The following is a 13347-nucleotide window of genomic DNA, read 5'->3' as shown; positions in this document are numbered from 1 at the left end:
GTACACAGTGAAAATGGCGCCGCTTGAGTGAAGGTGGGTGATTCTGTGCGTGCGTGTGTCCGGAAAGTGCGTGTTTTCGGAAATGTGGCAGGATCTGGACGGTCTGGGGGGTGCGGGAGTAAATTCTGGTGCTCACCAGCTCGACCAGTTCGGCACAACGGGTAAGAACATTTTCAATAAGCCAAATTTATCTGTCTCTATGTACGTAGCAACCTGGCAAAAATCTAGGTTTTCCCTGTCAGAGCGCACGCGCTCTCTCTCTCTCTCTCTCTCTCTCTACTTTTCCATTGTGTACATCCCGTAAACAAAACGAAATCTTCTTTTCCTCGAGAAAATCTACGGAATTCGTTCAACTCTGATTCTCGTCTTGTAGCATCTAACTGTCTGATAAAGAGTTATAAAACGTTCGAAATTTTTTAAACGTGTACCTCCCATCTGTCAACAGAAATGCAGCTTCTCGTAGCATTAAAGAGAGAGACAGAGCAAAGAAGATTGAGCGACCGAGCAAGAGATTTACTGGAATTCGGGAATCTCGCGGAAACAATTTTATACCCATTAGCGATCGATATTGTACAGTACTTAAGAAAAAAAGGAGACCTTTCCACGCATTCGTCGTTTCGATATCTTTTTTGTTTACATTCGCGCATCTTGAAACAAAATATCTTGGTGAATCACACGATTACGCAAAACGTCGTATCGCGTGTTATACCTACACGCGTTGGGACGGTCTCAATCTCGTTGGAAATACGATAGTACTGTTATCGCTACAGCGTCGTTAATGTTGCTGACAATCACGGATCGTAGTATCAAGATCGGCGACGAGATGGTTTCTTAATGTTGTGGTATCCATCGAAGATATTGTATCGAGAGTTAACGGTATTGCAATTAGGATCTATGAGACCCTTTATGATTTGTGAAACACGGCTATCGACCCCGTTATACGTTCCTCGTGCCATCGACGAAGCAACAGTTTCTAATTGTTCCGCTCGGCCACGTAACCTAGCCTAATCCGAACGGCGCGACTTTCCGTTCGTCGCGCGAAAGGAAGAGGTTAGCGTACCCGTTCGAATTACATAACCTCGCGTGGAGGTCGAGACACGGGATCATACGGTACCCTTGCGACGTAGCGCAGGTGGCAGAACGCATTATGAATGGCGTATGAAACGCGGTGCACCATTTCCTTCTCCTTTTCTCCTCCCTCCGTCGTTCTTCTGTTGTATTTTCATGTTTACGCTCACTCGGGAAACGAGCAAATTATACGCCACAGTCACCTTATTAGCTTCCGACACTCGTTCGCGTTTTATTATCCCCATGATCGCGTCATTCCGATTCAATTTTATCACAGTATGTTACTTCTTTGAAATTTCTCTTCTGCATCATCGTTTAATCGCACGATTTTTATTTCCTTTTATTAGGGCTTAAATTATGGCGGGTACGCGCCTAACGTTCGAAGAAAGAAGCGCAACCTAAGTTTGTGATGCTTAAAGGTTAACGCTTTGAGATTCTGGTGGTAGTATTTTTGCCGCAGCATTTAAATTGTTCGAGCGTCGTCGTTAGTAATGCTATTTAGTTGTACAAGGTGTCCCGTAATTACGATACGACTAACAAGTTGAACGACCTATTCGACTAAACAACTAAAGAAGCATAAAACGATATTTCAAAACATCGGAAAATTGTTTTACCTAACAATAATGTGTCGATGAATTCTGTGTAAGTTCAATTCGATACGAAATTACTTATATACAATACATCCTTATATTTTTATCAATCCTCTGTGATCGGTATCTCGTCTTATTGCTCAATCTTTTTTTAAAAACGATCGATACGATGAAAAATCCGTGTTACGTGATTGTATGCGTTGATCTTACACACGCATGACTGGAGTGCTAATTATAGGGACGAAAGTATCCTAAGAATATAACGAATAATGTCAATCTATTATAATGATCCTGCATTAGTGAAGCAACATATTCGTCCTTCGCGTACAGTATACATAAGTATTTCTAATAAAAAAATATATATAATAAAAACATTATAATTTGGACAACGGTGAATTACGGGCATATCGTTCAGCTACAAATATCGTTCGAACGATGACAAAATGAAAAAAGATATAGCAGGACGTATGATTTCGATGACAATAGATGAAAGTTTTGCAAAAAGCAGTTCAAGGTTTTTATAATAAAAGCTACTTATTTGCCACTTGTTCCCCTTCGAAGTCTAATCCTATTTGCGTTTATTCAGTGCGTGTACCACGACCCCAGCCTTAATTCGAAAGACCTATTTTTAGATCTGTCGTTAAATTGCTTCTAATGAGGCCCCTTCCTCGGCCTGACTGGCATCGAGGATGCGCTATTGTGTTCGAACGCTGCTCCAATCGAGACCGGTTGTCGTTCAATCAAGTTCACGATCAATTATTAATCGTTCGCATCTGTTTGTTTAATTGATTCGCGATCGAGCTTCTGTTTCCCTTTTGTACGCCGACACGCTACGAGACCGAAGAATGGAACACGTGTAAGTCGTTCGTGAGCAACAAGCAAATCTGTCATTCAACGGTTTAGTATAAATCGACGTTAGAACAAAACGCTCGTAAGGTGTATCTAAATATATCACGTACTTAGAGAGCTATTAATAAAATTACAACCAAAGTGATATAGTAAAAATAAACAGTCATTTATGTAATGTTATAATCACGTTCCTGTCTTCGTTGTAAACGAATCTTCGATTCTTGGACGAATGCTCGAATCTATCAAACGTATCGTGTAAACGAGCAGAAGAAGATATTAATTCGATTTGAAAACGTTGGATAGTATTTTTAATAAATCCTTTGGAAAAAATACTACCTGCGTCGCATGTTTGTAATAATTGCGAACATAAAGTATGCAAAATTCACCATTTTGACGAATTCAATGATTCCGGTGTTACGAGACAATTTTTGTTGCTTCGTTGTTTGGACTAAATACGACAGGAAAGCCATAGTCTTCTTTGTGATTAGTTTCCTCAAAGTACAAAGTACATTTTCTTTTTCGACGTAATTTACGACAAGGATGCCACGATTTGGAATCCGTTAAATTGTTAGCATTTTTTCATACACGAACTTACGTTGCTATTGATTTAATTTGATAACTGATTTTCTTCGAAACAATGGAAATGGAACATTTGTCGAACTGTGTTACTTTGCCGCTAATGTAAAGCGTTTACGCGAACAAATTACGTATCACAGTTGCATAGGAAAACAAAGTGCACGCAATAAGATTGTTCTTTTTTGTTGCGCAGAATTGACGCCAGAACACCAGAAGATTCTAATAGACATCAGGCGAAAGAAGACGGAGTTGCTACTCGAGATACAAGTAAGTCAATTGCCCTGTTTCTCTTGCCCTCTTCTTCTTCTTCGCGATTCTGTTCTAGCGACTCTGCCTGCATAAGCGAAACGGTGTCGTGAGAAAGAATTTTTCATAGTTTTATTTGATATCTCGCGTACCGAAATTTTACAATATTTCTATCGTTCTGCTTGTTATCCGTTCGTGTTATTTGTTTGCTCGCGGAGAACGTGCCCTATCGAAACCTAGTTTATTCGATCTTTTGGCTATGTTAGCAAGCTGAGATATTTAATGGGAAAATATTTAACGTCGGTAATTTTTACTATATAATAACACTCCTGTTTCCATTTTGCGTTTAATTCTGTAAGGATGATACATCTTCAATGAAACTTGAAAGTAAACTCGAATCGATGATATATAATAACATCGTTGAACTCCTTCAGGAGTTAACGGGCTTGAGTCTTTTTCTGTTGCGGTTTATTGGTAAAGAATAATCAATTTCTTTTCGCACAAATTTACTTATATTCACCGTTTAAGAAAATTCTTCAATTTTCTTCTATTTAATCTAAGTAAATTTTCTATTATCCTTCTTACCTTTCTACTATTGCTACAAGAAGTAAAATGTTTTATTCGACGTACTTTACCGTGCAGAAGAAATGTCTTATACAAAATAGTTCCGCACGAGGCAACAATAACTCAACAATAGCACAATAATGATATAAAAGTAGAAGATAGAAGTATCGGAAGAAAAAACTATAAACAAAAAGGATACTGATCGCTGCTTGTTCAGCAACTAAAGGAATGGATAGGAAATGTTAACATATATACAAGTAGCAGAACGTATTATTGTTTCACTCACATTAACATACATTAACATCAACGCAAAGAAGCAACTGATTAATCTTAAAAACAGATTATACTCAGAAAATCAATACGTTTTGTCATACATATAGGAAGTCGTAGATTTGATTGGTAAACAGTGGCTAAAGCGAGCAAACTGCCAATCGACGTTAATAATAAATCGGTCTTTAGATATTTTTTCACTAACAACCTTCGACCTCGTATGTACTTCATAGAGTTATCATTTGATAATTTTCGTCGCGCAAATTGTATCGTTTGTAAGAAGCGAATTTTACTGGCAACGAATCGAACGAATTTCAAACTCGTTAAAAAAAATCGCATGTCCGATGTATCGTGCCTTTGTTACGTTTATTACAGTTATCCTACGGAAGCTGATGCTGTGCATTATCGCAAACAATAAACGTGACCGCGTTAGAACAACGACTCAGTTTCTCAACTGGCTCTCTTATCGTAATAAACAAGAAATGATCTCACTCGTCACTATCAGTTTTGCCTCATCGGTAATTCGTGCTCCGTTCCGAAGTGTTTCTTTCAATAATAATCGTGATAAGGGGACGAGTGAAAAGGGAGCTTGCGGTTGTGAAGTATTCGTATATTTCCGGGGAAAGATATCCATCGACTTTTACCATGCCTCGTACCTTGGCCAGGTGTCTCGGAGTCTTTCATCCTTCAGTCTTCTGGGTGTATCGTCAGCTGTTTTCGTAGCCTGGGAATTTTCGACGGATAGAAAACAGCGAATTGGAAGTCTGAACAGGTCGTTTGCTTTTTCAATTTACCACCTTCCGACAGAATTATAATTAAAATGATAAGGTGAAAATATGTAACTCGCGAAACATATAAGATACATATTTTGAGTAATGGTGAAGAGAAAATATTTCGTTCGAACGAGTAGTGTTTTACCGTATATTGGAAACTCGGTACATTCTACATGTTCCAAACGATGTATTTTCGTAAACGATAAATTTATCAAACATTCAATGGTCGTTAAATTAAATAGCGAATCGGGAAAAATTAAGATACTATTTTTATAATTTCAACCTGGACTGTGTTTTATTCGTTGATTGAAAAAAGAGAAAGAGAAAGAGAGAGAGAGACTTACTCTATGCGATTAAGCGTTCCTGGTTGAACATAGGTTTTTCCTATAAGCGGTTGTTTAACAACAGCTTGAACTATTTAGCGAGATAGTAGACGCGCATCGAACATGGGCTCAGAGCGGCTCGTCGCGTTTCTCCGTGCTATGTGGACGTCCGTTTTGTTACTCGGAGTGCATTGTACCTATGTTTCTCCTTTTAAATGGACGCGCAACCTGCTGTTGTCGTGCGCGCACCGTGTTCTCATTGTGTCCTCCAAGGTAGACATAGGTTCCGAGGGAGCGGGAGTCCTCGTCCGCAGACGAGTCTCGGGTAAAGACTGGTCAGGTGCTTTTTTTATCCCCCACGGGTCCATCTATGGAAAGAGGATCTTGAGATCGAGCTTAGACCTCTTCGATACCTGCGCTCTGAACCGCCCTTAGTCTCGCTTAGGAAAATCCTCCACGCTTCTTTCATCCTATAACCGAGAAAACTCTTTGATTTTTTGCGTTTCTTTATCGTTTTTTCATTACTTTTATTTTTTTCGTTTGTTGTATTGCTGCTGAATATTTAAGGAATCGTAAGATGAGAATTAAGTATTTTCTGAAATTAATTCTAAGTTCTAATTGCGAAGAAAACTGTAATGTTGTTATAGACACATTGTTATGCCAGATTTCGTAGACTGAAAAGTGGTTTTTAGAAAAAGGGAAAGATTGCATGATACGAAAATTGGTCAGACTACCACGAGTTGATCGGATCGTAATGTCATACGAATCAACTAAAAGGAAGTTTGTTAAGGAATAGAAAGTGCCCACTTGTTGGCAGCAGTTACTTAACGTTATACTTTATAGAGACAAAACCCATGATATAGATCATAGATTTTTTTTTTCGGTCTTGTTCAGTCTGGCTTACCGGTGCTCCTCCTGTCCTCTTCTGTCGGTAACAATAGACTTCTTATACGTTTCCTTTGCACTTACCGCGCGGCAAACCGTTATTTCTCGAGGGAGGAAGATGTATAACACCGAGGAAATTGAGTAGACGTCGGAGCGCTTTGTCAGGGAAACTCATTACGAAGGGAAACTGGCTCCAATGACTTCGGTGGAGACGTAAAACGAACACGGGAAGGCAACGAAGTATGCAGCTTTGAAATACCGCTGGACGGTTTGTGCTAGACAATTAGCAACGTTCAATTAGTAATCGCGATTGTCGTCCGAGTGACTACCGCTGCCTTGTCAGATGGCAGTATGCACCAGTTCCTGCAACTTGAAATATCAATTACGACGTAAAATGAGTTCATGTCTTATTACGTGAAATGTTTATCGTGAATAGCAATATAGTTGATATAAGCAATGAGGATAGTTTATAGTCTCGTAGCAATTTCGTAGATTCAATTTTGAAATTTAATATCCAGTTGCAATTAATAATTTGACCGTTTGAATAGATCTGTAAAAATGAGAAATCCGTGGGTCAAAGATTCATGCATGTCGTTTTTAATAATGATAAACTTAATAACAAATGTTTGAATGGTAATGTAGTCGTTACTAGATTTCTATGTTATCGATTGCTTCAGTTCGCAGTCGTGAACCATGAGGGCGCCACATACGCAATTCTTCTATCTTACATTTGTAAACATAAATTCTGAACTTTCTTTTTTCTTTATTATGTAAGACAGTCTGAAGTCGTGATATTAACTGACTTTGAACACAGGTTATCAAGTTCATTCGAACAATTTGCATATACACATATGTTATCAATGAGTAACGTAAATAATTACCTATCGTTTGTGTTCCTTATTTAGTATGAAATATGAATGGAATATTCCTTTTACATAAGAAAAACATTGTATCTTAATTTCTAAATCAGTATTTCCAAAATTATTAAAAAACACGAAAAATATTTTACGTCGATGAAAGTTCATAACCTCTAATATCGAATCTTAAATATCTTTTTGCACAAACTTCTCATAATTCACAATGTGTTTCACATTGTATGTAATTTTGATAATTACATTCGAGCATAAACGAGACACGTTGATAGCTGTAATAATGTTTCATAGGGGGCGAATCGAATGATTTTTTTTTTATTCGTTGTTGGGCATCGTGTTTACTTTATGGTCGAACAAATGACCAATTGCCTAAAAATTCCTGACTGCTGTTTATCTTTGGTGCTTGGCACGCGCGCATATCTGCCCTCACAAGAATTCCAGGATGTCGTCTTTATGATAAAACGTTTCCGTGATAATTGATACGGTCCTCGCTTACTTATACATACGCCCCGTATAATTTCTATAAAATAACAGACGCGTACGCGCATGCGCATTTCATATTGCGATAGGTTTGAGAGAAAAGGTAAATATCGAAGAATATAGAGTAACGTTAAAGTTTCCGACGTCGGGAATTAATCTATTAACACTGTCCCCATAAACGAGTAATTGATTTTGATCGACCTAATTAAAAAGTTTGATGGATGAGTTTCTTCATGCTAGCGAGGTCGTGGAGTACCGACGATATTGACGTATAGCATCGAGTTTTTGATAGTTGCCGGAACTAAGTTCTCAAGCATTATCATCGAACATTAATTCAGTTCCTGGAAATATTTACAAAACATAACACACGTGTGTAGTCTACTTATCAGTATCTATTTATTTCGTACGGAGATCTCTATCATTTTCTAAGTATCTTACCGATCGAAACTGAGAAATTGGCCACGAGGAATCTGGCTAAAGATCTCCCTCCGATCAAGCTACCATTGACATTTCGCGGGTTTCATCTATTGTTTAACGTAATTAAACGTAAATCAAGGTATCGTTCAGTCGCGATAACACTCGTAGGGGCTCTCCGCGTAACCTCAACAAGGTTGCAGCTATCAACAAAGGATTCGGCACGATACGCGTCGCGTGTCGCGTTACGTTCGCTTTCAGTTCCAATTACAGAGACATCGGTGCGCTGGTAGATATCGATTATCCCTAAGCTTTTCATCGTTTCCGTTTCTATTGATCTCGCGCGTACGCTTTTCATTCAACGTGTTTCACGGAGCAATAGACGGGAACGAAGCAAACGAGTGTAAACACGATCGACGAAAGAGAAAAAAGAGAGTCGACTAGATATGTAATCGGTAAAGTCACGCGCTGAATATCCTCGGTGTTTCTTGCGCTCGTCGGTCTTCCTAAATGGATTTAATCGATCTAGCGGTCCGTCGTCTGATCCATGTGGATCCTGACCCTCGACATCCATGACGTCAAGCTCTCGTTGTGGCGGCGGACGAGGATGGCTCTGCTGGTGCTCGTGCTCCGTTATCTGGTTCTGCCCTGGCAAACGAGCTCGAAAGGTGAATTTCGTTCTGATAAAGCTTGTTTGCATACGATTTCCTGGTGCTCGTTTTATGATGCGTGTGTGTGTGTGTGTCTGGTTTTCCTATTGACAGCGTTTTTTCAACGTCATCACCCTACTGTTTCTAAAACTTTTGTTTTGTTCAATATTAATTGCGAAGGAAGGGCAAGTTTATATCTTTTAGACTAATTTTGATTACTAATCCATCGAGTGTATTAAAATCGGTCTGAAATCGATTGACATTCAAGGTCACGGTTTTGACCTTTGAAAAGATCAGAAATAATCTTATTTTTCGAACTTCGACTTAAAGATCATGCTCTTTCGTATTGGACTTTTATATCAATTCGATATGGAAGGATGGTTGCTTATGGATCTTGATTGGCAAGTTGATTTCGGACGAATCTTATCGGCTACGGCTTTAGCTATTGCGTTAAGTAACAAAACGTAAGGACGAAGTATCCAAAGATATACGGAGACAAAGAAGATGCAAGAGTCAATCAGTCACGATCATATTGAAAATTGAAATCGATTACGAAGCAGCGAGCGAATAAATCATAAATATTTGGCTAACTTTGAGGTCGTTCTCGAAGTTGCTTATTACTCTAGCGATGTAAATAGAATCGTTCCCGGCGATTTCTGCGCGTCGAAGAATGACGAAAGTCTCGTGCAATCGCATCGGCAATTATTATGACATCACAAAATCTTAAGGCATATCGATGTATTTATCCCTGAAGATGTATTAATTAATTTCTACCTTATATCTATATACATTTCAACTTCCTTCCAAGCATTCTAATCTCATTTTTGCTTATTTAACCTATTTGAAATGTGAAATAAAAATGGACGAACCCTAAACGTTTCGGTTTGAAAATAACCGTCTACGACTGGCGTTTGTTACGAAATCATGTTAGCAGACCTGTTGATTTCAGTGTTCTTCGTTGACCGCTTCGTACAGAAACGTACTTAGAAAGTTCAATTTACACGCGTCTCGGTCACGGAAAATATGAAAAGCGAGGAATGGGAATCGGGTCAGTGGGCCTCGAAGCGACTGCTGCGATTTTATTAGCCGCGATGGATAGCGAACACCGAGGAAAAAAGAACTCATTTTTCTCCCACCCCCGCGATATCTCCGGCTCATCTCGCGTCCGAGTCTTTCCGATTTCTCTATGCCGTAGTTTCAAAAACTTTCCCTCGACTTCGCTCGCTCTTGGAAAGTCGCCACTTTCGATTTTCTTCTAGGTAACCGCAAAATTTTGCTTCACGCCTCGTTGCCTGTTGTAATTTCGAAAAAATAAAATTGGCAAATTCGTGTACCGAAGTCGAAGTTTCTAGAATCATTTGCAGTGGATCGACGAAAGTACGTGTTCGAACGTTTATACATCGATCGAATATTTCCTAGGTTCCAAGACATTTGAGTTTCATGCAAATTGCGTATCACTGCAGTTATCGTGTTTAAGATAGATTACCAGCTTAATGCGAAAAGAAAGATTTCGTAACTTTAGTTTGTTTTCACGGAACGGGGCAAACGGGGCAAACGAGGCTGATACGATCGTTGCACTCAAAATGCCGTATGCAAATCAGTCCAAGTGCCTCCTTATCGTTGCTCGCATGTTCTTTTATTTAGAAGGCAGCTAGCTGCGGTTAGCTGCATCGTTTCCATTAATAATTTGTTCCCAGATTACCGAGATTGATTACGTAACGTGATGTAACAGTTTATTTTATCTAGAATTTTCACTCTTCTCTTTGGTGGGTCGTAAGGAAAGTCAATATTAAGAGAGTAAAAGAATTAACAAAATTATCGCGAAAAGAAGATCTTTTAATCGAATACCGTTATTCGAGGAATTCACACAAAATCGAATGTCATATGACATGACACGAAGCGTGTCTTCCATAGCTGAACGAAGAAAATTATTTTATCTCGACGTTGATAATATTCTCGTATGATACATGGCTCTGAAAGAGTAGAACAGATGCGCAGAAAATAATTATTTTGCAAACTGTTCGTTGTTCGAAGCAATCGTGTTACACCTTCGATGGAGCATTTCCTCGATCTCAAAACTTGAGAAGAAAATAGGAATTTCTTGCTGTTGATCGACGTAAAGTTAATAAAGTTGTGTATGCATGAAACGAAGTTACCATCGGAGGATGTGATTGCAATCAAACGTGTCTATTTTTACCTGTGAATTGAATAGCTCGACGACGACGACGACGATATGATTACTTCCGAGAAATTGTATTGCGCGATGGTGCAAGAAATTATTCGTACGAAGATAGAACTCCATTGATGAAGTAAAATAAAAGAGAAGAGGGAAGTGTTTCGCAAAAAATTAAACAGGATTCAAAAATATGCGAGAAAGATTTTTCACAAGTTCTGATATTTTTCTTAATTTCACGAGTCACTTTAGCGAAGTCATTTCTTTTTATGACCATTTAATGCGACGGTTTAAAAGAGAATAAATCTTCAAATTACAGTGACAAGCACCCATGGAGGAAGCTTAACATATCAATGCAATAACTAGTAGATGTATTTCGCGGTAACGCTAATAGGTAACGTGAGTCATAGAGTGTATCCTTTCACGTGTATAATAATTTTCACGATGTAGCGAAGCTCTAAATTAAAGCAGTACTGGAATGATGCATCGATAAATACCAAGGATCGTACAAATTGGACTACGTTCGTAGAAGTCTACCTTCTTCAACAGAGACTGAATCAAAGCTAATACCAATTCGGTTAACAAGTTCGTGGACGGGTCTCTTGGCATATTATTAGTCGATATTCTTATTCTATTGTACCGTATTGGTATACAGATCACGTGCAGATTCAGCTTCCCACGGTGATCAATCCACGGACATATTGTCTAAATCTATACGGAGCGTCTCACGCAACCGGGTCAAAGCAGCGTTAAAACGGCAGGAGACAAAAAGAATTTAATTAGGAAAAATGTAATAATTTTGAGTGATGCATCACGTGATGCGTATGCTTTCTCCGAAAGTGGAGGCGTTCCAAATGTTTCAAGGCTGCCTCTATATTCTTAAATGGAACTTTACATTTTGTCATACATCGTTCGATGCATTTTTTAATTCTCTACAAAAAAAGCATTAAAGTAAAATAATATTAAAAAAGGTCACGGTATACATAACATTATTATTAATAACATATTATTGCATACATAATTTTGTATCGGCCAGGAATCGTTCTGGAAAATTCAATGATGTATCCGGAGGTGGGAACTATGACGAGTTCGTGATGGAACGCGAGTAACAGCGAACCCTACATCGTTGACCGGCATATGGCATCCCCTGGGACTGAAAGAGCAAAATTCATGACACTCGTGCGTGCACTTTCGTCGAGTAACGACACCCGTTTGCTTGTATCGTGATTTCGTGGAATTATTTAAACCTGTGTAGTTGCTTGTTAATGGATCATTAACAGTGTAACGCCTGCGCGTTGGTTTTATTGAGAAAATAGACTCGTTTGTTTTGTTGTTTTCTGTCGGTTAGATTGTGTCCACGGTTATCGCATAACTGGGAATCTTGCCAGCGGTAATCACTTTTACCATTCGAATTACCCTTCTCCTGAACGCACTTTTATTCATCCCGAACCTTTTTACTTTATTTTCCTTGGGTGTCTGTTCTATTATTATTTCATCGTTGTAATTGAGATTGACGATTGAAAAACGTATACCCAGAAAAAATAAAAACGTGTATTCCTCGTTTTACCAAAGCTTCGTTTCGGACGATAAACTTTTTATTCGTTCTTTCTTACCGTTTTGTTACCTGTGTTTGATTGAACTTTTTCTTTACTTGCATTGCATCAAAATAAAAAAGCGTCTCGCTATAAATAATATGATATAAATAATATGTATTTCGAGACGTGCTATACGTACATTCTTATTATTCCGTTGTACGTACATGTCTGTATGCTAGCACAATCGATACTTGAAAACCATCCAGTACGAATCGGAGAAAGAACCATCTCGTTCGTTACGTTTTCCTATTCCATGCAATCCATGCGTATGCAATTTAGAAAATATCGAATTGCGAATTCTGGTAAAATGCAGTGCGAGTCGAGCAAAACAAATCGAGGCAAGTTTGGTGAGGGGCGTGCGCGCGCATCTGCGTAACCGTCACGCGATAAACGCGTGCACGCCTGGTTAATCGTCTCGTCCCGTTCACGATGCAGCTGTAGCAGGTGCAACGACGACACGTCGTTGAATCGCGTTTAAACACGGTGATCGAATCACCGATTCGATCACTCCAGGGAGATATCGTTTGCAAATGCGAATGAACGCTTGTTCGCTGCGTCGCAATGTTGGGCTGCACGCGTAATCTGTTTCTCGTTCGATTTTTCGTCTCTGGTTGGAGTGGGGAAAGAATCGTCAGCCGATAAAGAAGAGAGCAAACAAAGTCGAACGTTTCTTCCGTTCGCTTTTTCTAGCCGTGAATCGTGAATCACGTGGATGGAATTCAATTCTTTTCTGCGACAAGCAGATTTCGTGATCAGCAATTCGGCAATGAATTCCTCTTTCTCTCTGCGTTTCGTCCCACGACGATATTTATCAGCCCCGTAGAAGTGGAATCCGAATTAGAGAAGGAACGCGTCGTTATTTACGAATGGAATACGCATCGGAGAAACGGTGAATTATGCGATGTTTTGATTTACATTGTAATTTCGTCGATAGAGCTGCTAGCGGTTTTATTCGATCTACAGCTTCGACTTTCCGCGTAATTTCCTAATTACGCAGTAATTAATCAACGAGCTATGTA

The 13347-nt window shown here is 39.0% G+C and overlaps 1 protein-coding gene across 4 annotated transcripts in view; it reads left to right on the top strand.

The window, feature by feature from the left end:
* LOC132916424 (cytohesin-1) overlaps window positions 1–13347 on the top strand; it is a 58783-nt gene continuing 45436 nt past the window's right edge. For 2 of the 4 annotated variants that reach the window (XM_060976421.1, XM_060976420.1), the window contains exons 1-2: window positions 1–161; window positions 3277–3350. In XM_060976421.1, the coding sequence (XP_060832404.1) occupies window positions 83–161; window positions 3277–3350 (153 nt within the window). In that variant the 5' untranslated portion in view covers window positions 1–82. Of the gene's footprint in view, window positions 162–2352; window positions 2526–3276; window positions 3351–13347 lie in introns of those variants that run through there. The other 2 variants (XM_060976423.1, XM_060976424.1) reach the window with 2 other exon arrangements.

The sequence above is a fragment of the Bombus pascuorum genome, chromosome 2 (genome assembly GCF_905332965.1).
Source record: "Bombus pascuorum chromosome 2, iyBomPasc1.1, whole genome shotgun sequence".
NCBI classification, from domain to species: Eukaryota; Metazoa; Arthropoda; class Insecta; order Hymenoptera; family Apidae; genus Bombus; species Bombus pascuorum.
Note: the sequence above shows the minus strand (reverse complement) of the source record. Positions and strands in the feature narration are given on the sequence as shown.